Source organism: Ischnura elegans, chromosome 6 (genome assembly GCF_921293095.1).
Source record: "Ischnura elegans chromosome 6, ioIscEleg1.1, whole genome shotgun sequence".
Classification (NCBI taxonomy): Eukaryota; Metazoa; Arthropoda; class Insecta; order Odonata; family Coenagrionidae; genus Ischnura; species Ischnura elegans.
This window is the reverse complement of record NC_060251.1, coordinates 100920292-100947690: the sequence shown is the minus strand read 5'-3', so window position 1 is coordinate 100947690 and position 27399 is coordinate 100920292. Positions and strand designations below refer to the sequence as shown.

Sequence of the window (27399 nt, the reverse complement as noted above, 5' to 3'; positions counted from 1 at the left end):
GACTCCTCACGAGGGACCCTGAGTCAATCCGTCGGCTGCACGCGAAGGAGTAAGCCGTGAATCTCCGAGAAGCCATCTCTTCGCATACTGTTGCAATCTGTTGAACGAGGGGGGAAAATTACACTTTCAGGCGACAATGGAGTTCGCAGTGATCCTCTTATCCTTAGCGCTGTTGGTTTCTGTCGAGGGAGCCGGAGAGAAATCCGTGGGTAAGTCCTACTTTTCAAGATTTTTAAGCACGAATTGAGGATTCTCCAGGTGGTCACTGGAAGTGCTGCCATCCACCACGCATTCACATTTATTTTTAAGAGCTGACCATCGCGTCGCTCAATTTCACGGAGAAATAAGTTATAATTTGAGCTGTTGACCTACAGTTATACTTAATAATGTGATCTATCAAAGACATAACGACCGCTCCTAGCGGCACAATAGTGTTCCAAAAAATCATTCCATTCAGGAGTATCTTGAATTCCTGATTAAAAAATCGGATATGTTAAATTTGAGCCATATAATAATTGATACTATTCAATAAATTTAAATGTTACAACCCTCTGTAAAACAGTAGGCTTATTGAGACGTGAAAGTTGATAAAAAAAAAGGATGCAAATCAATGAGGCCTGCAGCTATGACCACAGTTGAAAAATGGTGGCGGTAGTGATAAAATAGCAATGAAATTGAATTTCTATCCAATTTGTTTTAGAATTTAGAGAATATTATTGGTTTCCCCACTTCGCTTTGGTGCTGTAACTACTTTCAATGAGTGTTAAACTGTGTTTTAATTTTAAATAGATACAAAACCAGTGCTATTTAAATAGGGATGGACAACTAAGATATTAAAGATGAGGTGGAAGAAGCCGATAAGGAGCGATGTGAAAATCAAAATATTAGGCAACATCTTCTTATTTTGGCAATTAAATTAAAAGTAAAAATACGGATTCTAGAGTCGTCGGCCTTAATTTCAAACATAAACGAGTTTGACTGTGATTTGAATAGTGCCTCACGTTTGGTAGCATGTAATGTGCTTTTATGGTAACTACACTGCGATGACAAGTAGGAAAGTGCTCTTTTAAATTCCGATAGCCAATCTTTTGACTGTATTAGTACATCGGCAAGGAGGTAAAAGCTAAATAAAACAATGACAAACATATAATATGGTATTTCCTGGAGTATAGGTCATTTAAACAAAAGTTAGCAGCCAACGTTTCGATTTATTTTCTTAAATCATCTTCAGGGCTATGTTAGAAAAAGTGTGAAACAATATAAAATACAGAGAATAAGACGATACACAATATTTATACATAAAGAATGAACAATTGTTTTTTTTATATAATACAATATAATTTAAATAAATATGTATATATAAACATATATATAAGAACAGAATGTAATATACAAAAATTTTTGACATACCTCTAAACTTTGAACATATTTATTTATGTTTTATTTCTAAGGTATTGCCACAACCTAGGTTACCATTAATTTTGATGTATTAAATAAAACATATATAAATATGTTCAAAGTTTAGTGGTATGTCAAAATTTTTTGTATATTACATTCTGTTCTTATATATATGTTTATATATACATATTTCTTTAAATTATATTGTATTATATAAAAAAAACCCAATTGTTCCTTCTTTATGTATAAATATTGTGTATCGTCTTATTCTCTGTATTTTATATTGTTTCACACTTTTTCTAACATAGCCCTGAAGATGGTTTAAGAAAATAAATCGAAACGTTGGCTGCTAACTTTTGTTTAAATGACCTATACTCCAGGAAATACCATATTATATATTAAATAAGGTCAAGAAAAGAAAAAAAATAATAACAATGACAAACTTCACTAGATCGTAATTTATGATTTAAAGCTCGAATTAGCGAATAAATGTATCTGAATCATTTTAAATATCTTTTACGGAGTATATGACAATTCTAACTAATTAGAAATGAAAGGATGCACTTGTGAGTACAAGTTATCAACCTCAGAACATACTCCTCTAGGCCCCCAGGTGAGTGTGTGAGTCGAAAAATGAAAGTTCCTGCAATCCATCCTAAATCGGTAGATTTCGGATCCCAAGGGTCACATTCTCATTCTATCCTTCTGATGTTAAAATAGTTCTTGGAGTGTAGGTCAATGTATGTTATGCAAAAAAGTTTTAGCCAACGTTTCCGTTTATTTAAAACTATCATCAGGGCTATGAAAGACAAACATAAGATCAATATAAAATACAAAGATAACGAAGATATACAATATTTTTACATAAATAAATGTTACGATAGCGTTTTTTTTTACAATAATATATAAGTAGTAGTATATAAGAACAGAATTCTCAAAAAATTTTGACACACCTTAACTTTGTACATATTTATTGATATTCTGTTACTTAGGTATTACCACAAGAACTATTTTAACATGAATTAAACGAGGTCAAGGTAAGGGGAAAAAATTAATTATCTATCCTTTTGCTCAAATACTCATTTTGTACTGTTGCTAGTACGTCCTAATTACGAACGAAACTACTACTATAGGTTCAAGGTAAATATAATAGGACACTACACGCCACTCGCAACCAAATCAATGCATGAACATTAAAATGTCTCTAATACATTCAGCGGTGCTCAGGAGACAGCAAAACTTCTTATGTTGCATAGGGGATCAAGAACCTATATGCTGACAGAATTTCAATATTAGTACTTCCAGCCATACACTCAGATGCCGGACAGACCCATATCGAAACGCGGCGCGGGGAAAGGTGCAATGTAAGATATGATTCCCACAATTTTTTTAGAAACATTTGAGCGCAATAAATACTTTATGCAAATTCTCTCATTTTCATACATTTAGTACAGTAGAGCGAAGAACTTTCCTAGGTGTTAGGAGAAAAGTTTATGAAAAAATAATTTATAGGGTGGAAACATGCTAATTCCCCAGGATAACACCAGCTGACAAAGGATGCGGAGTTCGTTCTGTTTCCACGTGTGAGGACACGCCTTGTGATAATGGTAGATCAAGTCCAGAGTAAATAAAGGCTCATGGCTAGCTCGAATGACAGGGCGCTACGGATTGTGCCCATTATTATTGTCGCATTATCCTAAACACGTGGTCAGGTGGAGTGCAAAACTCATGACACTTCCATAACATACGATCGACAAACACATAAAATGTTCTAGAGGAATATGGAAATATCACAGTTCTCGATGCCAACGATATTAGTTTTAGCTAACCGTGACTACATCCCAAGGACTAGAGCACGCGAACACTCATTGAGAAAAAACTCCCCCATAAATTTACCCAATAATACACACATACCCTCACTAAGTAACGGTTAACTTACTTCTATAACGTTATTATCTTATTAACCAACTATGCCGGATAATATTGAATTAACCATGATATCGAGGCCATCGATATCTCGTTATTGAAGTCGCATGCGCCGGCTGATCAGTTTCAAAACTCAACCTCGCTAAAATGATTTGGAAAACTTCTGTCACCCAATCCTTCCCAGTGAAAATATTTATCCCAGTGGCCACATACCCAATTGAAGACCCTTTAGAAATAATGACAATCGATGGTACTCCATTAAATAGCCGAACTGTACTGAAACGCCTTAGAGATACCGATAAAATAAAAATATGGAGTTTATCCCAATCATATTAAGCGAGAAATTTTTGTCATAATTACGATTCTCACCTTCAAACCATGACACTGAATACATTCACCAGAAATGTTACACCGATAGAAATGAAATTCATATATTTAAAGTAAAAGGGAGATACTATGTAAATATTTATTCACTTCAAAATAATGCTCCCTTTGGATTATATCACCTGCAAAATCTTTTTCTTAGAGTAACATTCAGGGAATTATGGGTAAAGGCTTCAAAAACCCACGGTAAAATTTCCAGTCGGCTGAATTTTCTTGCACCACATTTTAAAGTTTGAAATGAATGTTAAGTCACTGAAAAAGGATATTTCTAAACCTGTGAAGATCGTATTCTCCCTTAGCGAAAAAACTGTTGAAATTTCAACAGTTAATTGGGACAACTGTTGAATCCAACAGTAACTTCTGAATTCATCAATAATTTTTGGATTTATTAGTTACTGTCAGAGTTTACAGTTACTGTTAGTTTTAACAGTTACTGTTAGTTTTTAAAGTTACTTTTAGTTTTTAAAGTTACTTTTAGTTTTAACAGTTACTGTTAGTTTTAACAGTGGTCCCAATTTACTGCTGAATTCAATAGTTACTGTTGGATTCAACAGTTGTCCCAATTAACTGTTGAAATTTCAACAGTTTTTTTGCTAAGGGCTTATCCAAGAGATTTCATTATGCTCATGAACTTTGAAGTGACTAGCACGGGTATATAGTTTTAGTGGTTCTGAATAAAAGATACACGAGACCACGATGCGATGAGTTAATGAAAAAGAGAAACAAAACCTAAAGAGGCCAAATTAATACCGCGCTAAGCAAAAAAAAATGAATTTCAAGCAAACTGTTAGCCTCGGAAAATGACAAAAATCGAGTACTGATGAAATGACGGATCTTAGTCAGGAGCGACAAGACAGGAAGGACACGCACTTCATATCACGATAAAAATCTGCGGAAGAATTAACTCCCCAGGAATCAACATGAAAATTAATTAATTACAGCCAAACTAAGGCCCATTCAACGGAACCACTACTAGTTCAGGGATGTGTTCACCATTCCGAAGGCCATAAAAAATACGGCATTGAAAAAGGCGGTGCAAGTTTCGTGGTGTCTCCTTGTTAATTGTTCTTCTTCCCATCACTCTCGTAAAATATGAATCCAGCAGAATTTTCTCACACTATATTTTTAAGCATACAATCAGCGTTAAATTACTGGAAAAGACAAATTTGAAACTTGTAAAGATCGTAGCCCTATCCAATAAATTTTATTATGAACATGAACTTTTAAGTTACCAGCACGGATATATAGTTTTAGAGGTCATATCATATTTTGATGATAAAAGAAACAACTCACACCTCGACGGATTATTTTGACCCTTGAAACACGTCTTAGAACTAATTAGCCTTCAGGTTCAAGAAGGTGAGGTGACACGTGTTGTGTGCATTAAAATAATCTATTGAAAAGTAATTTTACTCTTTTTGTATCAACAACAAATTCCACGATATCTCTGATGGCATTGTTTAATTCATTTATTACTACGTTTCTTTCTAGCAAGCAAACTCAAACTATGCAAAGCAGATGATCCCAACCTCGACGAGTGCTTCAGGGACGCCGTTGAGACGGCATTCCGCAACTTGAAAGATGGTAAGTCGTGTTTACTTAGACCTACATATTTAAATGCTTTTCCATCCAGTAGCCAAACGGGAAAAAGCTATTATAGCATGCTAACCGCTTTTTTTAATCATTCGGATCGCAAACACGTCATAGATAGGCACATAGCCAATAGTACCTACTTGCTTAGATTAAAGAGACTCATTACTTGTCTCGCAAGTTTTTAGACTCCATTATATACATATTAATGCTATATTAAGTATCAGTGCCGCATGTAATTTCGCAATGTCTTCTTTCAGGAAAGCCTTCAGAAAGCATTTATATTAGAAACCGGATAATTTGTGGAAGTTACTTTTGATGTGTCACAAAAAATGCATGCAGTGCGCATAAGCTTGATAATTTAATTTAAAGAAAATGGAACTTAAGTCAGAATGTACCCTTTCCCTTTCGGAAAATTAGAATTTGACTTCATTGGAGCTCTACATAATACTGATCTCGTTGTTCCATAATCTACTGCTTCCCAATTTGGTATTATTTGTCATGTTCATTTTGGCCTGCAATTGCTCTTTCTAGGGTAACTTCCTTGATCGCCAAAAAATTTTATCAATACAGAAATTTAAGATTTTATCCAATAAAGGCCCTTGAACAATAATTTCATGTAAGACAAATATATCCAAACTTCCATACTGGTTTTTCTTGAATCTTAAATATAATTCCCCGCGCAATTATCGATCTAGCGATTCTTGCCAGTCTAAAATTTAGTTGCCAGATTAAGCTTGCGCGAAACAGTAAAAATTGTTTATATTATGAGTGAAATTTACAATCCATTTGACTCCTAGCACTAATTTAAAAAGTTGAAATGGTTGCACAAGAAACCATTCACCAAATCCGACTATCAGCATCTAAAATTAGGAATTTCTTCAACTAATTCCCACTTTTTTCCGCCGAAGCATCGTGGTAACCTCATTTTATTATATTTTCCTATTTTTATTATGACTATTTTCCATTAAACTTGTATTCTCCAATTCCATGGATTCCACTGATTTCCTTGATAAATTGACAAGAAAATACTGAGTAGCATGCTGATTTTATTCACGCAAGACCATTTGTTATAACTTCTTCCATAATTACCGCTTGAGATCATTAATGCAAACTTAGGTGGCAACGTTGACAGCGACTTATATAGTTAAAATGCAGAACTTATGAGTAATAATAGTCACAAGAGGTAGAAATCCAAATCAAAATTATCAGCAACGAGTAATCAATGGAATTTCACTTCTAGCATGCATATGGTTGATCACATACTTGTACAATGAGAATGCTAAACGAAAGGTGCTTCATAAAGGAATTACAACGAAAAAAATTCTCCTGCAGCGGGTATCGAACCCGCAGATCTTCGACTCATCGGGATACTACGCAGACCACTAAGCTATCCAGGTTTCTACGCAATTGGCAATTGTACTGAGGCTGATGGTACTAAACAGTGGCATAACTAGGAATATGTTTTAGGGGGGGAAGGGATGGCCTGGGTGGCAACCCCCGCCCCCAAGGCAACGGGGTGACCAGGGAAAAAATGGCATGCCTGTATACACATTTCACATTATTTTGGCTCTGAAAATTTAGCTTTGAGCAGATGCAGTTATTACATGTCAAAACTAAACACGGTTTCAAATATTCTTTTTATTTCCCTAAGGCTTTGAGGAATCTATCCCCTCATCCCCCACAGTTACGCCACTGGTACCAGATGTACATGATATGAATTCAGAAACCCGAATAGCGTATTGGTCTGCGCAGTGGCCTGGTTCGTGCCAAAGGTTCGTGGTTCGATTCCCAGTCCAGGGAAATCTTTTCTCATGGCAATTCATATATAATTCACCGCCGGCAGTCTTCGAAATATTACGGACGGTGCTACGTTTAGTTCGTACAATAACGATGATATTTAGTGATTTTTCCGGGTATTCTTCCGCGTTAATCCATTTTGTAGGACAATATTTCGCCAAAGTTCCAGTTTGCTTACTCATGTCTCTAGTGGACCTGAGGAAGCCAACAGGAACGTTGGCGAAATATTGTCCCACAAAATCGATAAACGCGGAAGAATACCCGGAAAAATCACTAATTATCATCATAATCTCCGCGGAAGCCTACTTGGAAACGTACAATAACGATCTCCGACCTACTTGCTTTGAGAGAACTGGTATCAATACTTGAATCTTGTATAACGTTGATCTCGTTCCGCAGGTGACCGATCCCTTGGCATAGTGCCCATTGATCCGATGTTCGTGCCGGAAATGACCATGACCAGGTCGGAAGGACCAGTCGGCATGACCCTCAAGTTCATCAACTGCACGCATTCCGGATTGAGCAACATGAAAGTTATCTCTGCCAAGTAAGTTTGAGGGAAGGTCTCCCTTTCTCAAGGTATTTCATCCACGTCCCTCATCATTCATTCCTTGTCTTCACCGTCATCCATCCGAAATACCAAGTACTTGATTTTTTTCAACGTATTATGTCCTTAAAAATGACATAATATGTTGAAACCATGGTCGGTGGTTGAGTTTTTAATGAAAATGTGGAAATTACCACTTGCGTTATTATCATGGATGTATCAAACTTCCACCAAATCAAGCCTGAAACGATTTTATACGTTCCTCAAAGCAAGGGCGCAGCTAAGAAGGCTACGGGGGGTTTTAGGCGCAACTAATGCTTTGGGGTGTAGGTGTATTGCATACCCTCCAGGGTAAGGGGAAGTTACGGGGTTCCTCCTCCAGAAAATTTTAAGATTAATGGTTCAAAATGACTAGTTTTACCGCTTTATGAGAGACACTTGATTTATCCTAACTCTATTCTACAAGTAATACTAATCCATTACGTAAAATGGATTAAACTTAAAAAAAAATTTTTTTTACCCCCCAAACCTCCCTCCCCTCGCTGCGCCACTACCTCAAAGGACTTCATCTTTTCCGGGTACAGTAGTAAGGAGATTAGGAAGATAAATGGGTGCGAAAAAGAGGCATTCATAAACAGGAAGGACCTTACTCGAGAGGATCGTGTTATGTTAGAGTTTGAGGAAAGGGCTGGTGAAGAGTATGATCCGAAGTGAGGCGCTTTACGGTGAGGAAACATGGACACTTATAAGGAAGGAAGACGAGAGAAGACTGGAGGCGTTCCCGATGTGTGTATGGAGTAAAATGGAGATGGTGCAGTGGACAGAGAGGAGGAACGAGGAGGTGGCGCAGTGAGGGGGGGGGTTTGGGGGATAAACTCCCCCCCAGAGCTCAGATAAATTTTAAGTTTAATCCATTTTAATTTGATTGATATTACTAATAAAATAGGGTAAGGATTAATAAAATACTCCTCGGAAAGCCGTAAAACTCACCATTTTGAACCATTTACCTTGAAATTCCGCAATTCATCAATCTCGCACCAATAGCTTATCCTGGTGGGTTCTCCATTGCCCCACACACCCCGGTATTAGTTACACCTAAACCCCCCCAGCATTAATTTCTAGCTGCGCCCCTGTTCAGTAGAATACGGAGAACATCATATTAGAACCCCACTATAATTCCAAGTCCGACAGAAACGATAAATTAATAGAGAGATATTTTGGCGAACGGATTTCAATAGGAATTACTTTTCCCCCTCGAACAATAAAGGACTTAAATGCTTGGCAGAGCTTCGTTAGAGCATTTCGTTTTTATAAGTTAACGGCTGGTGTCCTAACACGTCCGCCACACACCTTTTGAGGCGGCATGAGATGTAGATGTAAACAAAACTTTTCAGAACAATATTCAATAACTCTTTCTTAACCTTGTAGTATTCCGTGATAAGATTTTTTTGACAATTCACTTTTACTTACACCACTACTTTTTTATGTAACGCAAGAACTAGGATTTATCAGCAAAAAGATCATAAGAAAAGATTATTACGGAGGCTTCCAAGGTGATTAAATTGACGATTGGTTTCCGGGTTAATTCCTCGTCGACTCATTTTTGGTGGACGACAGTAGGGTAGTTTCCTTCATCAAAGAAAACGAAATGCATTGATTTCTTTTCGTTACCCACCATTAGGGTTTTCATAATATACAAATTATTTGGTTTTAGAAACCCCAGTTTTTAACAAATGGCAATGGTCAATTTTAACCTCGTTTGAAAAAGGCCAGATTGGCTCCCATGCGATTCCACTCCACGTGACGACACAGGGACCTAGTTTCTACATGAGAGGATAGGAGTTTTACATCGTCTGAGATTACCAATGCATGCATGAGTCACAGGGCTCAGGGAAACATCTCTTAATAATCACTTATTAAAATTTTCTAAGGTCGAAAAGTTTCCTTCGTTTGATAAGGTCGTAATAATCCATATTTAAGCCAAGCGCTACCTGCTAGCATCCTGCGTCGTATCAGCGCTCAAGCCTCGCCTCAAGGTCACCTCACAGGGCGGCAGCGGGAACCAGAAATACGTCACACGGACTTTTCCCATCATTCCTACTTAGCATTCGCGTTTTCGCGCGCTTGAAATTTTTCACTTTCGTTTAATCGCGAAAAATAGATATCGTCAATCGAAAATCTACGAGCGTGAAATGCGTACTTCAGGAGTGATAATCTTTCGATTTAGGCAATAAAAAAATAATAGGAAACCACCCTGTTTCGGGCACGTTCTAGTCTTCGGGTTGCTTCTAGTAATTACGTGGATGAAAAAATATACAAAAATACTTTGAGCAGCTTTGGGGATTTCGACAATCTCACGAGGACTAGTCTAACAATATGTTCCCGATTAGATGTAGCTTTTGGCGAACATCCCTGTCTCATGCACACACCATCATGGTATTTCACTTGCAGATATGAGTCGTAATCATCAGACCGAGGTTTTTCCTTCCAAAAAAAGAATGCTGCTATTCAATTCCCAAAAAAAGTTGACCCATGATTCTCGGCTAAATCGCTATGATCTCCTTCACGTAAAAACCACCTTTGCTCATCGGAAGTACCTGAGGTCTTCCTGTCTGCAGCAGCCCTCATCATAAGGTTGAAGATTGAGGGATAAAACAAAAGGTCAACCGGTGATTTCTCTTACACCGCAAGGACTGCAACATCAAAACGATATGGCGATAAATCCAGAGGAGAGCCTTGGCTGAGAAAAAGTTTCGAGCGATTCAAAACAATGATGAAGGACAGCCTCATCGATTCAACACGATGAGTACCGCGGTATTTAACAGTAGAGGAAAGACGTACAGTCGGATTCAAAAGTATTGCAACAAATGGAGCGGCGCCACTTTCGCCGCAGTTTGGAAATCGAGTTTCGGCATTTTCTATTGTACCAGTGGGAGGGAAATTTGAACAACGTTCCCACCTCCAGTAATATTTTTATAACAACATCGTTAAAGGGAAATGTATGCGGGAAATGTGCAATGTTTAATACCACATAAATTATGCAGCTCCTGCTAGATAATACATCTACGTCCAGAACGTCAATTTACCTTCTCTCGTAAGTTGGCCGATCCGTCGAAGTATATTGTCTTACAATTAACGCTGAAGCTTTTCGATCAGCGATAGCGAACATAACATACATATAAGATATCCGCCGCAATATCACAGCAAATAATGCCACTGTTTAAAATCAGTTTACTTTAGCGACACTAGAGCTTTTTCAGGCAAGGTAATGAACCAGTCCACATTTCCCTTTAACGATGTTGTTATAAAAATATTACGGGAGGTGGGAACGTTGTTCAAATTTCCCTCCCACTGGTACAATAGAAAATGCCGAAACTCGATTTCCAAATTGCGGCGAAAGTGGCGCCGCTCCATTTGTTGCAATACTTTTGAATCCGACTGTACCTGGGTAGTGGTGTTAAATAGAAAATACGTGCCAATTTAGGCGAACTGCCTTTGGTTTAAACATGGTTAAAAACTTGTTTAAAATATAACTGTGAGTGATCAAAATACTACATGTCTATTCATAATAAGTGCAGGATAACAATTGAAAACACAATGCCAAATACTTTAAGTAATTTTTTTTAGTTTAAGTTGACGCACCTAATCAACGGGAATCTTCGTCATCTGTCGGGTACGCTTGGGAGAAAAATTACGAGAATTCTTGCCATTCGTACGTGACGCGTTAAGATGAATACTCGTACGATGAAAATAGAGATAGAATTTTTAGCCACCACGAATCAAATTCATCAAATTCACAAATCAAAGCCTCACTATATCAGCAGAGGAATGGCATGGTCACAGTTCATCATTCGTCATTACGCGGACGCTTCTTTCGTTTAAATTTAGCAAAACGCGTAACGTTCTACGTGTGTATTTTTTCTCTATCTCAGTATAAAGCCCTAATCGCAAGAAGGATACTTATTCACATCGAGCAATCTACGAGATTCGAATGGAAAATGTATAAAATTTCAAGTCCACACACTAATTAATAGTCAGACACACAATTACCTTTTAAATTACTGCATTCATTATAATTAGTACGTAATGTTTGACATGTAGACATGATTTAGGTGAGTTCAGAGAAAAGTAAAAGATTTTTCAGCAAAAAACAGCAAATATTTCAGACAAATACGAACCGTAAAAGAAAGTTAAAGAAGTATTTAGGAAATACATTTTCAATCTTACGATATAGATCTCAGCCCAAAATTTAGTTCAATAGCACTTTAAAAAAGCAAAAAACTGAAGCAATTGAGCATCAATTTAAGAAGGTACCAAATTAAATTATTCATATTTTTCTTCTTCAAACCCTTCCTATTTTTTTCATAACGAATCTAGGCACATCTATCATTTACTTTGTGCCTTAAGAGCCATGCTGTAAATGTGGCAGCATTTTTTATTTCAAGCGCCTCTCCGATAAATCTTATTTTTGCTGCCTTGGCCGTGATGTTAATACATAACATGACTTTTAATATTTGAAAGCCGTGTCTTATTGTTCTATAATACACAGAAAATATCAATAACGTCTCCACTTAGTGACCAAGAGTTGAGAACCCTTAGTTGCCCAATGGGATATTTCAATGACATCGGCCCCTATTATCTGGTAAAAATTCAGCTCCATTAAATGGAAAAGGGATTATGTAAATCCAAATACTCGCCCGCAAGCCACCTCAATAGGCGTGTTAGGGCATTATCCTTTGGCAAATAAAAAGGATATTCCCTACTGAGGTTCCGCCTGGCATTTACCAAAGTTCCTTATCAATCGGAGGAAAAACGAATTCCCATACCTATCGCTATCCGTTTGAAAAAATATCACTCCTACTTCATCGTTTCTGGTGGACCTGGAAATATAGATGATGTTCTCTGAGTCGCCTCGACAGAATAGGGTGGTATCCTTCATAAAAAAACGAAAGGCATTGATTGCGATTCGTTACCCACCATTAGTAGCAGTAGAAATGCGTTTTTAGGGGTGCGTCGTAAACAGGGTCATTTGCACCGCTCACTGTTCCTTTTCATCAAGAAAGCTTATAGATTTCTGCTAAGAGCTTTCAATAAAAAGGGGACTCCTATAGTATGAAATCACAAGAGTTTGATTGTACCAGTGCTAATGATATATTGTATTACATTATTGATATTATCCACCATTAGTGTATTCATAATTTACACATTATTTGGTTTTAGAAATCCCAGTTTAGAAGAACGTTAATGGTCAATTTTAACCTCATTTGAAAAAGGCCAGATTGGCGATCATGGATGCCACTCGACGTGACGTCGTATGGACCTACATTCTACGCGAGTAGTCAGGAGTTTTACATCGTCTGACATTACCAATGCATGCATGACGCACAGAGCTCAGGGAAACATGTCTTAATAATCACCTATTAAAACTGGCTAAGGTCGGAAAGTTTTCTTCGTGTGATAAGGTATTAATAATCCTTATTTAAGCCAAGCGCTACCAGCTAGCATGGTACCCTGCTACCTGCAAGCATCCTGCGTCGTATCAGCGCTCAGAGTCTCGCCCCAAGGTCACCTCCCTTGCGGCAGCGGGAACCAGAGCGACGTCACACGGGAGTTTTCCTGGCATTCATACTTAGCCGTCGCGTTTTCGCGCGCTTGAAAATTTTCACTTTTCATTTGATCGCGAAAAATAGATATCGTCAAATAAAAATCTAAAGGCGTGAAATAAGTATTTCAGGAGTAATAATCTTTCTATTTAGGCAATAAAAAATAGGAAACCACCCTATTTTCAATTGTAGTTGTCCTTTAAGCTCCAACTCAATAAAAATATGATTTCCGAATTCATACTAGCCCTTATTAGCAATATCTTTTACTTTAAACTTCTAGGATGGCTGGCAGCAAGCAAACACAGCACAGATTTGAACTACACTATTCTCTGAGATTCGTTATTTTTTAACTCATATGCGGTGTCCTTTTTTCATAAAGAGCACACGTTCGGACTGACTGAATTCGAACTGCAAATGGCAGCGGAACTAATACAGAAATCAAGTTTTATATGCCGGCAAAATTATAATTTTTTTACATACAAAGTCAAAGGAAACTGAAGTAAGATTCCTCTCACGAACTTCTTAAGTACTCTTTCTACCTCGAACGACATACCGCAAAGGACTTTAAAAGAAAATAACCCAGTTGAGGCAGCGAATAGAGAAGTCTCTAAGTCAAGTAAAACGATTCGTGTTCACATGATACTGACTACCTGGAAATGTTAACATACTCTGTTGGCATAGTCTGTACGTTTTATCACAATTTATGGGAACGACCATTGTTGAAATGAACTATATTTAAAATTGCTATTCGCAACAATTCGGTACTTTCACGGGATAACCGAGCCGAAGGCGCGAATATCGTGCTGTACCGGTGAGCCTTGGCTCGTCCCAAACAGCCAGTTTACGACAAACAATTTAAAGAATAGACCATGTGTATCGTTTTTGGTTTAAAAGAGATCGGTCTGTTTGAAAAAGAAACTCAAAGCTATAATTTTTGACATAATGCAATAAAGATTCAGAACAGCAGACATTTATTGGATAATTTTATTATTTTTTTAATGACCATTCTGGTAATGAGTAACTTTTGCTTATTATCATTTTTTTTTCTCTTTTATACTCAAATAGTTATCAACAGTTTGTAGAATATTATGTTTTTCTTATTTGTTTTTTTTCTTCAATTTTTTCATTTTATTACCGTTATCCTTTTTAGTTTTTTTATAATAAATTGAACCATAATTTGATAAAAACCTTTGATTGGGAGGAGGTAAAGATATAGAAAAGACTCATAGAAGAGCAGCTTGATGAGGCAGTATGTGAGTAGTTGGGATACATGGATTGTAATCCCAGATACCTATAATAAGAGTATTATTTGTGCCCTTCAGCTGGGAATTGGCGTTAAGAACTAGTTGGGAAATAAAATTATTCATGGTGGGGAGTTTGTGGACTGAAAGAACATTTGAAAATTTGACTAAGCGGCTCTTTACCAATCTCTTTATATTCACATTAACACCCATATACACGAAATGCATACATTACCCTGGCAATAAAAATTAATTATTATTCGGTTATGGAGGGTGCGTGTTTATAATAATGGATTGGGGTTGTTGCCTTGATCAGGAAGGTGGAACATTTCTTAGGCGGGGAAAGGAAAAATTATGTAAAACTTACTCTATATAAAATAACTAAGTAAAAACCCTTCCCATGAAACCAACGCGGTTCATATTTTACTTTCTTCTCCCTACAGAGTTTCCCCGGATAGATTAAGCTTCGACCTCAAGATGAAGCTGAATTTGTTCACGCTGTCGGGACCGTACGAGACCAACGGAAGAATCCTTGTCCTGCCAATCGTTGGAGAGGGAATTGCCAATATTACCATGTGTGAGTCACCCGGAAAATTCTGGGGAAAAATGTCGACGTTATTTACCTTTGGATTCCCATGAAGGGAAGAGTGTTTACTGATTCTCTCTACGCCATAAGATTTTTTCCATTACTCCCTCATTTGTTTTATTTAAAATGACGCAATTCGAGAGAACTTTTATCGTCATGACATATGCCTTTTGTGGTACATCTAAAACAAATAAGTAGTTGAACGCTGGTTAAAAATCTTGCGCTCGCTCTATAAGCAATTCCAAGCTATTGTGCCATTTACAAGCACGCATGTCTTTAGAGAATAATAGCATGTAATCCCATATTTTCAGGTGCTGTGCAAATTCTTTTTCCTTTATTTTCCATCACCATAACGTTTTACTGAACCTAAAGAGGTACAACGGCAACCGGTACTCAGGCAAACTGCCCACAACTGGCGTTCATAAGTTGTGCTAAAAATCCACAGAGAAAAAAATCATTCGCCTTGACTAGGATCCGGGTTCGATCCTGACCAAAGCGAATGATTTTTCTCTGTGTGGATTTTTAGCATAATTTGCGCATTGCGGGTGACTCCGTAAAGATATCAATGCGGCTAGTCCGGAGTATTCTTAAATTAGGCGTTAATAATATTATTAGCGGCGCGTCAGCGGTTAAAGAAATACTTAGTAACATAATAATGACATAAATCCCGAAAAGTTTTAAGATTTCGTGATCAATTCACTTAAGGTACTCCGTAAGGTAACCAGGCAGCAATAATATGATCAATAAATGATGATTTACGCCCGAAGATGATGATTTGTCATCGAAACCAGGGTCGCGTTACATAAAAAAGTAGTGGTATAAGTAAAAGTGAATTGTCCAAAATATCCTTATCATGGAATACCACAAGGTTAAGAAAGAGTTAGTGAATATTGTTCTGAAAAGTTTTTTGTTTAGGTACATCTACATACTACCCCGCATGCCACCTAAAAAGGCGTGTGGCGGGGGTGTTAGGACACCAGCCGTTAACATATAAAAACAAAATGCTCTAACGAAGTTCTGCCAAGCATATAAGTCCTTTATTCTTCGGGGGGAAAGTAATTCCTATTCTAATCCGTTCCCCAAAATATCTCTCTCTTAATTTATCGTTTCTGTCGGACTTGGAACTGTAGTGGGGAATTATAGACGGGATTGGACGGGAATGGAATGTCGGACTTGGCATTATAGTGGGGAATTATAGACGAATCGAAAAGCTTCTTCTTACTAGTGTTATTCCAAAACTAAGATCCGGTTACGAAAAAAATCAAAACTCAGATTTTTTCCAAAAAAATGTTTTATTTACAGTCCTTACATCTTTCTCCATTTTTCTACATAATTTCCATACTTATTTAAACATTTGTCACATCGTTCAACAACCTTTGCCTAAGTTACATAAATCAGCCGCCTGCGAAGATAACCAGTCTTTCACTGCTTCTTTCACGTAATCATTTCGCTCAAAGCTCGTATCCACTTACGCACTTTACTGTCACTCATTATGTCAGGAATGTAAACTTCAGTAATCTGCCGATGAATTGCCGACGCTGAAATATTTCTTGCAGACAAAAACCGTATCAATGGCCTTATTTTACATTTGGCGGGCGGATCAACTGTCTTAAACATTGTAAACTGACACTGTAAACAGTACACAGAAACAGCAGCAACGCCAATGACCGCGCTTTACGAGCAAGGCATGCCGGGAGTCGGCGCGCATGCGATTTTTGTCCTTGGCGCCAAATTCAAATTGTTCCTCGGCGAATCGGACCTTGCTTTTGGAATAACCCTCGTATATTTGACTAAGTCCGCGGATTAAGTCTTTCTGCGCCGGATCCCATGAGATAGCAGCATATCCAAGGGGTATAATTTTGTAATACCACCTTTATTTTACTTTCTCTTCCGAAAATCGTCCCACAACACGCTTGAAGAATCCTAACTCCTTCATGGCTCTGCCAAAAGTATTTCTTACACGCGTTTCTCACGATACGTTCGAAAGATTCGAGGGTTGAAGATTAGAAAAAGGAGAAAAAATTTCCCACACTCAAACTTGTCATGGTTACATTAGCAATGAAAACACTTCGTGACTTCCACAATGTATCTAAAAAAATAATACCAGTTTTGGCCGTCACGATATTACCAATTACATAAACAACTTTTTTTATTTTTGGCGCTTACGTTTGGTATTTATGCACTTGATAATGGCGTGATAGCCGGAACCGGAAGAATTTTCTAAAATAAAGGGGGGACGGGAGAGAAAGGACGAGGAGGGAGTGACAAAGTGTTTTCATAGCTAATAATAATAATAAATTTATTGTTCTAGGACCTTGTCCTATGGAACATATCAATTTTTACAGTTAAGTCTCAGCAGTGAACAACATGGAAAAAGTGAAAATACAATTTAACAGTATTAATGACAAATATATTACAGTATTTTAATTACAATCATATTTTTCAAGTAAATAAACAAACATTTTTATTTTGAATTGATTAACAGTTTTTCAATTAACAATATCATCCGGTATTTCATTCCAAGTTCTTATAGCAGAGTTTAAAGTGGACAAATAGTACACCGTAGTTCGGCAATTAGGTATTTTAAAACGCCTTCTAGCTCTTACTATTCTACTGGTTTCACTTTGGTTTCATATAATCACATTGTAAAGATAGTCAGGTGTTTTGGATGACAGTATTTTATAAACAAAAACAGATAGCAGGAATTTAGTTTTCTGTTGGGGTTTCAACCACTGCAGCTTTATGTAGTAAGGAGTGACATGCTCCCGGATATTTATATAATATATATGTATCTAATCGCAGAATTTAACAATGTTTGTAACTTCTGATATAATTCACCAGTTAGGTCGGAAAAAACAAGGGAACAATAGTCCATATGTGGAACCAGCAAGGTATTCGCCAATTTTTTTCGTACTTCTATTGGGATTAGGCGTTTGAAATGTTTGATCTGTGCCAATATTTTATGTACCTTGTTAGAAATAGTGGATACATGTTCGTTCCACGTTAGCGTATTGTTCATAATGACCCCTAAGTTTTTTACCGTGCTTGAATAGGCAATATCAACGCCTTCAACTTTTATTTTCGGTATTCTGTCATAGTTGAGTTTCCTGACATACATTGGAGTACCAAATGTGGAAATAATATGGACACATTAAACCACATTCAAGCTTCAAGTTTCGATTTAATTGCCTTGGCTAATTGAAACTCAACGTTTCTTGAAATCATTGCAGAAACAAGTGACTTTGTTCTCAGTCACGCGCACCAGTGCAAAGTTAAATACAAATACCAAAGGATGAAGTTCGCCATGAAAAAATAATTGACTTAACCGCCTTAGTGTAACTGGTTAACACACACCTGACCGGCAATCGGGAGATCCGGGTTCGTATCCCGGCTAAGTCAAATATTGTTTCATGGGGAATTTCATCCTTTGGTTTCTTGAAGGGTTAAACTAGGTTCCGTAATATCAAAAATTAAGTTTTAGAGAGATGTTAAGGTCTAATACAATACTTCATAATTTTAACAAAACGAATCGATTCATCACAGGCAATATTTAACTTACATACCGGAATAACCTTGTTTTTGTCATCTCTTCCCTTTCATTCGATTGTCTACGAAAGGCGCCCCATTTCGCATTCTTGAACGCGTGAAATGGAACCTGTTTCTCGCCGGGAGTTATTAGGTAAACTTTCACGGAAGTCCTTGAGACGGTTGCTTTATATCATGAGGGCTTCATCGGGTCACCGACTCAGCTCGTGTTTCCCTCTAAACCTACTTTCTATTCCATATTTTTATTGATCTGAAATTTCTGATGAGGGTAATTGTACGATCAGATTTTTTTATTATTTAAATGGCCGTCATTTATACATGTAAAAGAGATGTCTGTTTGACTGTCCGCTATGCGTTTCCATTTGGCTAAACGGATTGCAACAAAAGTTAGTAATTAGGTGAATCTCATGCTCCCAAAACCCGTAGTGCTGCTTTTTAGTTGTGGCCGATGCGTCCTTCGCGTCGTTTTCTCATTACTCTTTGTTATGTCACGTATGAGACATATGCACCTGCTGGGGGTAACAGATTCAGATAGGTGTAGATGGTGCGAGATGGGAGAGGAGACAACTACCCATCTAATATGCGAGTGCCCCGCAATCATGAGGACTCGATGTAGACACCTGGGCTCACCTTTTATAGAGCCCATGGAGGTAAGAGATCTTCCCATTGGCGACCTCTTGTCCTTCGCTAAGGACATAGGTCTCTATGGGTGATCAGTTATCGGTGGTTATCACAATGGACCTATAGGTCTAAGTGCCCTGGGAGCCGATCCCCCACCGCATCATCTAATCTAATCTTGTTATGTCACGTCACACAACTTCTGCGGTTGGACATCCCGATAGGTAGGCATACCTCTTGCCACGGTCAATAGAGGAAACTTAAAATTCCTGCATGATCATGAAATTCAAGTTCCACGTTCCCCACTTCTCTGGATACTATCCTTGCCGAGAAACGCCGGGAGGCCTGCATGTTGGAAGTAGCTGGGCCATTTCATCTCAAATCAGGCAGATAGTGCAAAATCATGTCAGGTGACCATCACCGATTTCTCTGAAATTTATATATGTGAAAGCAGTATCCTTATGATGAATAACGATGACTTTACCCCTGCTCAGGACTGAACCGTCATAAAGTTACCGCCCCTTGAACATTGCAGTGTCAGGCCTCAGAGTAAAAACTGAAAAATCACATAAATGCTGATTACTAAGGAACCATGGCTTATAAAGCAGTGGTTATTGTTTTATTTTGAAGAGAATTCATTTATGCACATTCTGGCATAACTTGCAAGTCATTTGAAGCAATAATAAACAAATAGGACTTGTTTAAACAATAAAAATTTGTCATTATTTAACAATTTATTACTAAAAAAGGCCACCTTTTATTTTCTTTAAAATTTATCAGTGGGTAGTTCAAATGTTCTGCTTTCATTTAAAAAAATAAAAAAAGGTAGTATTTTTATACTTTTTGTTTTAAGGAATGTCAAAGTTAGGCATGTTTTCGACTCTTATACACCAAGATTGCATACCTTCAAGGGGGGAAAAATGAAATTTCATTCTTCTTAGCATTCATAATTGTGAAAAGTTCATATCTGAATGATTGGTTACATCTATGGAGTGAAAGCAAGTTCAATCTTGTTTACTTCCATGGCATCCAAAGTGTGCAAACACCCACTGCTACTGGCTGGAAACGATGAATGAGTCGCAATTTGCACAGAGTATTTTTCAATGGCACTTCACATAAGTCTTCTACTTTGGCCATGTGGATCATTTTGATGGACCATGTGGATGCATAAACGAGACACTAATGTCATTCTCTTCTAAAGACACTGCAGTGATTTTAAAAATTCACCAGGTTTTTCGGAAACACACAAGGAAGTCATTCATGGTGAGATTTTGAGTACTGTACGTCTTTATATCTGGATTTGTTAGTGTCACAGCCTGTTTGATTGTGTGGATTACAGAGCGAGCGATAGTTGTCCCGTGTCTGTTAACTACCAACACATGAAACTGTTGATGCCATGTACAACACGGGACAACTATCGCTCGCTCTGTAATCCACACAATCAAACAGGCTGTGACACTAACAAATCCAGATATAAAGACGTACAGTACTCAAAATCTCACCATGAATGACTTCCTTGTGTGTTTCCGAAAAACCTGGTGAATTTTTAAAATCACTGCAGTGTCTTTAGAAGAGAATGACATTAGTGTCTCGTTTATGCATCCACATGGTCCATCAAAATGATCCACATGGCCAAAGTAGAAGACTTATGTGAAGTGCCATTGAAAAATACTCTGTGCAAATTGCGACTCATTCATCGTTTCCAGCCAGTAGCAGTGGGTGTTTGCACACTTTGGATGCCATGGAAGTAAACAAGATTGAACTTGCTTTCACTCCATAGATGTAACCAATCATTCAGATATGAACTTTTCACAATTATGAATGCTAAGAAGAATGAAATTTCATTTTTCCCCCCTTGAAGGTATGCAATCTTGGTGTATAAGAGTCGAAAACATGCCTAACTTTGACATTCCTTAAAACAAAAAGTATAAAAATACTACCTTTTTTTATTTTTTTAAATGAAAGCAGAACATTTGAACTACCCACTGATAAATTTTAAAGAAAATAAAAGGTGGCCTTTTTTAGTAATAAATTGTTAAATAATGACAAATTTTTATTGTTTAAACAAGTCCTATTTGTTTATTATTGCTTCAAATGACTTGCAAGTTATGCCAGAATGTGCATAAATGAATTCTCTTCAAAATAAAACAATAACCACTGCTTTATAAGCCATGGTTCCTTAGTAATCAGCATTTATGTGATTTTTCAGTTTTTACTCTGAGGCCTGACACTGCAATGTTCAAGGGGCGGTAACTTTATGACGGTTCAGTCCTGAGCAGGGGTAAAGTCATCGTTATTCATCATAAGGATACTGCTTTCACATATATAAATTTCAGAGAAATCGGTGATGGTCACCTGACACCCCTCTGCCTGATTTGAGATGAAATCCCCCAGCTGTGTTACCAACAACTGGTTTCTGGAAATAATGACTAAGGAAGATCTGTAATTAACAATATTCACAAGGGGCAGAAATCTAGAAGCTCAAAAGAGGAGGTTTACCTCATTGAGAAGTTAAGTAACTGAGCTTGCCACGTCAAATTCTGATGCAAATATTAATGTGTACCAGGATAAATATCCACCAATAAAATACATCATGGTTAACGCAGTTTAAGCAATAATACCGAGTCAATGACGGTCAAATAATACTATAAAGTAAAAAAAAACACGGTCAAAATCTAGGGGCCACATTTCATTGCAGCTGGCTATTTTATCCCATATAGCATTGCATACCATTGTAAGTAGATATTTTATGGATTCTTTCAAACAACTTTACAGTTGCCATGTGCAACAATTAATGCTGTCGGACTTAAGGAAAGAATATTAGTAGAACAGTATATATATAGTAAACTGCCATAATACTTACTATTTTTCTGACATGAAATGCTTTATCGAAGCTGCCTCTGTAAGCCGCGCTGGCTATGTATTTAAAAGATTGCATTACATCAAGGTATCTTTTCAAGTGTTTATTCGTTGATAAATATAGCTACGGTTAGTGCCTACCTTCTATGGTAAAAGCTTAAGCCTCGAATATATTTCTACTTAGAATATATGCTTGATTCAATGGCATTACAAATACTAACATTCTCGTCAGAGAATGACTAAGCTGCTACCTTGCAACAATATACAAGAGGGGCATTAAGGTTTTATAAGGGAAAAGGAAAATACGTTCTCATTAAGTCCATTCACAGTGGTTTCTAGCGTTGAGAAAAATTCGAGAATTTTTTTCCTCGACTGACAAGTAATTTTTATTCTTACAGATGACTCCGACATTGCGTGGACATTCCAAGGAAAACACGTCAAAAGAGATGGAAAGACATACCTCCAAATTGAAAAGTACATAGTAGACATCAAGCCAAAATCAGCATACATGAACCTTGGGAATTTATTCAATGGAGACGCAGTTCTTGGTGAGTTTTAAATTTGTAATTAATGTTTCTTTCCATTGAATGTCTATTTAAACACATTTTTGACGAAACCGATTATGCTGAATAACTGAAGGCAGCGCCGGTGAAGTTGACCGTGGTGGAAACAGTTGGTCAGTAAGAAAAACCTTCATCAACAGCGCAAACTTACTCGAACATCGTCTTCTTCCTTCTGACGCCAAACGATAACACAGAACAAGTTGGCAAATCACAAAACTACCCACAGACTTAGAATAGAAACTAGATTTGGTGAATTAATTTGATGGATGTCACAGAATTGTAAAATCGAATTATGAGAAAGATAATTCAAAAAAGAAGGGAGAGGACAGGCTAAATTTGGTAGATAAAATGACGGATGATACCTCGCAAAAAACAGGTCAGCTGGATAAGATACTAGAATCAGTAAACTGGTTCCCTTTTACAGAAACCAAAACCAGTAGATTATCACCAAAACACGGTAAAATTTCATTTTAATAAGGCTGCATTATAAAGATAGGAATTTAAGGTATACGAATTAGCTACATATACTTTTTCCTCTCTACTACAATCATTAGAAAATATTTACTCTCTTTAGAATATGTAATTAATGAAATGAATCGCAAGCGGGTGATAAACTCCTGGCCAAAATGCCTGCATGCATCCATAATACTCAGGACTTCCAGCCTACTATTGAAAATCCAAGGAAAGAGCTCACGATTAGAGCAACAACGGTGAACATCTATCTTCATACGGTCTTGTACCATTCCACATTTCAACCTGCATGCTTCCACTAATATCAATGAAGACAATGAAAACAACACTCGACTTGACTAATACTCGATATCATTGGATCAGAATGATGCCTACACACATAATGTTAGCGATTAATACACAAACAAACGATTGAAACGTCACCGCCTTTACAATTAGGCATAGACATATTCGAATGTTCAAGGTCATTTTAGTACCGCCCCGTCGATCAGAAACATTAATCCCGGATCTCCCGGGCACCTTTCTCTCTGATATTTTTTAAACTCCGCTCCACATTAGGGCGAAATGAGGAAATAAGTCCTGGAATCGTCGGCTGTCGTTTTAAAAAAAAATAATAAACACATAAATAACCCGCCACGAATTACGGTTTGAGTTTTAAATAACGGGAACGGTTGCGAGACAGAGATCACATGCACCACTATCCCTTTCCTCGCCCCGAAAAACTCGGACGATTGGGAGATTATATCCGTCTGCAATCTTTTCGCCCAGCTTACGTCTTCTTTTTCTTATTTTTCTCGATATTTTTTTCGACCAGGTGAGACCACCAACCGGTTTTTGAACGAGAACAGTCGTGAGGTAATACAGGAGTTGGCGCCGGAGCTTAACGCGGCACTGGCTGAGCTGCACAAAGGCCTTGCCCAGAGGATCCTGGACCGGCTGCCGATGGAAGAGGCATTCGCCTAATTGGATGCGGAGGCAAAGAGGAGATGGCAAGGGGGGGACATTACGGTATGATTTTACTCATGAGGTGCCCACACGACTGACATCATCTACATCCACATTATACCCCGCAAGCCGCCTCAAAAAGGCGTGTGGTAGGGGTGTTAGGACACCAGCCGTTCACGAATAAAAAGGAAGTGCTCTAAGGAAATTACGACTAGCATTTATTTAAGTCCTTTATGGTTCGCGGGAAAAAAGAATTCCCGTATTTATTCGTTCAGCTAAATATCTCTCTCAATTTATCGCTTCTGTCGGATCTAGAAATATAGTGGAGCTCTAGTATTATGTTCTCCGAGTCGCACTTAAAGAAAATTCTCAATTGTTAAAGCAATCTCAGTCTCGCGCGCAGCCTCCGAGTCTCCAGCGGCTCCCAGCCTAATTCGCTTTGCATCTGGTCATTGGTAATCTTGAATCCTCTACCCTTGGGTTGGTGGGTAAGGCATTGAAATAATTTCTGACCAGAGCAATACTCTTTATATTCAAGCACTTAATACGAGAAAACTTGGTCATAACTTCATTTAAGGAACCACACAAATATTGACGCTTTCTTAGAGTGACACTATAAAATGGTTATTTAAATTTACGAGTAATAGTGTTGTTCTCCCTAAAGTTTGCGTAAAAAATCATCAAAACGAATTTTTTTATGCAAAGAATACAGTATGTTATGTAATACAGTACGTTGATAAAAATTCAAAATTTACAAGCAGGTTTCATTCATGCAGTCCTACTGCCGAAAGAAATCCCTAATTTTTTAGGACAGTCCTTTGCTGCTTGGAGCCGGATTTCCTTGTCGCTATATACGAATTTTTGGAATCTATTGACGATAAATCCGAGGTTTTATCAATGCTTACACTGAAATTATGGCGGGAACGAATGACCCAGAATAGAACTGAGAATTAGGGTGCGTCGACGGCTAGGACATTGCGCACCACTACCCAATCATTTAATTCAAACCATGTGATAGTAATAGAATGATAAGATAGGTAATGTGTACTTTAACCAAGTGAAATGGGCAGGTATTTTATAATTTTGTTAGAAAGACTTATTTCCTTTATAAACAAAATAGTATTATTCAACTTGGTGTCCTAACTCGAGGTCTACCCCTATATTTAATCGTCTCTACGTGTCAAGGTATTTGCCACACACTGACAGCACATGCCGAATACTTTAAGGGCACCTAAACTCATCACATCGAGGAGCTTGCTCCTCTTAGGTAAAGAGAAGGCGTGAGTCAATGGGCAGTGCCCTATCCTCAACCGTGTGATTACTACCTCCTCTCTTCGATTGTTCCTGGCGGAAGACGGCCATGCTGACGTTATCGCCTAGATGCTACGGTTTTATTTATGTATGGGGTCAATGAGTTAATATTGTAAACCTCAATTTTCACAGAACAAAGCATATGATACCTTCTGATATGAATGTCAACTTTAGGTACCTAAAATTGGGCATCGAAAATGACAGAGGAGTAGTCAGTGCAATAGACCCGTTTAACACACTATTCCTGAGAACGAGTCATTTCTTTAAGACCTTGTTTTCCTATATTCTGACCGAGCATCTACACTTTCACAACATTTCCCGCTTCAAATCATACTGTCGCTTCAGGTATCATCGTCGGTTATTGAAGCTCCTCATCATTAATTTTTCTTACCTAATAGAAAATGTCCGTGTTCTTCGCTCAGCGGATACAGTTGTCTAACTTTCATTGTTCTAGTGCGGCTAATCTTCCACGCTACAGCCCTACGGACGCAAAAATCGTAGAAGGGCGAGGAAGCGCAGGGAAATGAGTTGCACCCCTCCTCACTGTGAACGTGTGTGATTACCAAGCTTATAAGGATTAGTCTGGGATGAGCTCTGCCCTCGCCTACTCAAAGCGACCAAGAAGTTGAATCAGTGGGAGAGTGAATAATGTTGTTTCGGTGAATTAAATATTTAAGTCTTCAAAAAAGCTGATACTTCTTTCTGACCCCTGCTTCTTTATATTATACGCGCTTTGATGGCGGAACTAAATTTTTAATTCAGTTCGGTGAGTTTTGTGAAATTAAAGGCAATTGGACAGGACGATATCTTTGTGTATCATTTACTATGTATTGTCTCATTTGTATGAAGATTTTCCTATAAATGCAATCTCATTATGACGCAAAGACAATTGCTACAGCCATTTTGAGCTATTATCCCTTTAGGTTAACTCACTGCGCCACAAATCTATTTTTTGAGGAGATTTTTGTAAAAAAATCATGTTCTCTTTTGTCTTCAGTGGATTCAGCCGTGAATGACCTGAATGATCCCCTCTTCAAGCTGAAGGACGAACAGCAAGACCATGAGAATGTGACCTTCCAGTGCTTAGACATCCTGCTCTTCAAACTACCGTTTCCTAATGGAAGCACAAATCAAGAGACTGAAAGAGGAAAACCGATGAGCACATTCTTTGACCTCTTCAAAAAAGAAGTGAAAACACAGCACTGGACCTTGAAGCTTAAGAGTTCCGGAAGTAAAAAAAAAAACGATTAAAATCACTAAACGGGAAGTCCTTGCTAAAGCTGGTGGGTCTCTTGAGCAGCGAACGTTCCTCACATTCTTCATTGTGTAGCACGAGTCTCATGTTCATTTACGGGAAGCAAGTTACCCCAGGATTTCACGGACGGCTGGAGACGACACTTAAGCCTGAATCACACGATCATTTTTTTCGTCGCGAATCTAACACTATCGTGATCACTAGAGTGATCACTCGCAAATGACCGTCGCCGGCAATTGTTTTTCGCGATCGCGATGAGGATTCCCATCGGTATTTTTCATAACTCGTCCGGTCGCTTTTTCCGTCGCTAAAACCGTCCCTAAGACCCCATATCAGCCAATCGGAACGCATGTCCGTATGGAGCGATTGCAGCGCAACGTTTGACAATCGTGGGAACGACATAGATAAGCAAACACGCTGTATATTTTCGTTTTGCGGGTCCCATGACAACGAACTGTGATATTGAAAGTGGTGCGAAAGCCGACGGCGGGAGGGACCGAGTCATTCAGAAAAATGATCACTAGAGCAATCGCTTTTCGCGATGGGAAAAGTGATCGCGATCGTGATCACTTTTCGCGACGAAAAAAATGATCGTGTGATTCAGGCTTTAAAGACGAGACAAGTTGGTGACAGCATTTGACGTATGCTTGAGGTTTTTGTATTGTATAAACAATTGTTTTTGAATAAAATGTTTACGTTACTTCAAATGTAGTTTGTATTCATTTAAACACCTCTCATGTTCTTTGTTTCCTAAAA

General features: G+C 37.9%; 1 protein-coding gene across 1 annotated transcript; it reads left to right on the top strand.

Annotated features, from left to right (window-relative positions):
* LOC124161264 (protein takeout-like) lies at positions 1 to 26790 on the top strand. The gene is made up of 7 exons (XM_046537552.1): positions 1 to 209; positions 5200 to 5292; positions 7498 to 7645; positions 14933 to 15066; positions 22497 to 22646; positions 23947 to 24140; positions 26386 to 26790. Exons 1-6 carry the CDS (start codon positions 137 to 139, stop codon positions 24093 to 24095), a joined length of 747 nt encoding a protein of 248 aa, XP_046393508.1. The 5' UTR covers positions 1 to 136; the 3' UTR covers positions 24096 to 24140; positions 26386 to 26790.
* Positions 26791 to 27399: the final 609 nt, after the last annotated feature.

Bases quoted from the DNA above. Each gene is read 5' to 3' on its own strand.
- LOC124161264 (XM_046537552.1), top strand. From the start codon at position 137: ATGGAGTTCGCAGTGATCCTCTTATCCTTAGCGCTGTTGGTTTCTGTC. The intron at 210-5,199 runs GTAAGTCCTACT...GTTTCTTTCTAG, and splicing joins AGCCGGAGAGAAATCCGTGG to CAAGCAAACTCAAACTATGC. The intron at 7,646-14,932 runs GTAAGTTTGAGG...TTCTCCCTACAG, and splicing joins ATGAAAGTTATCTCTGCCAA to AGTTTCCCCGGATAGATTAA.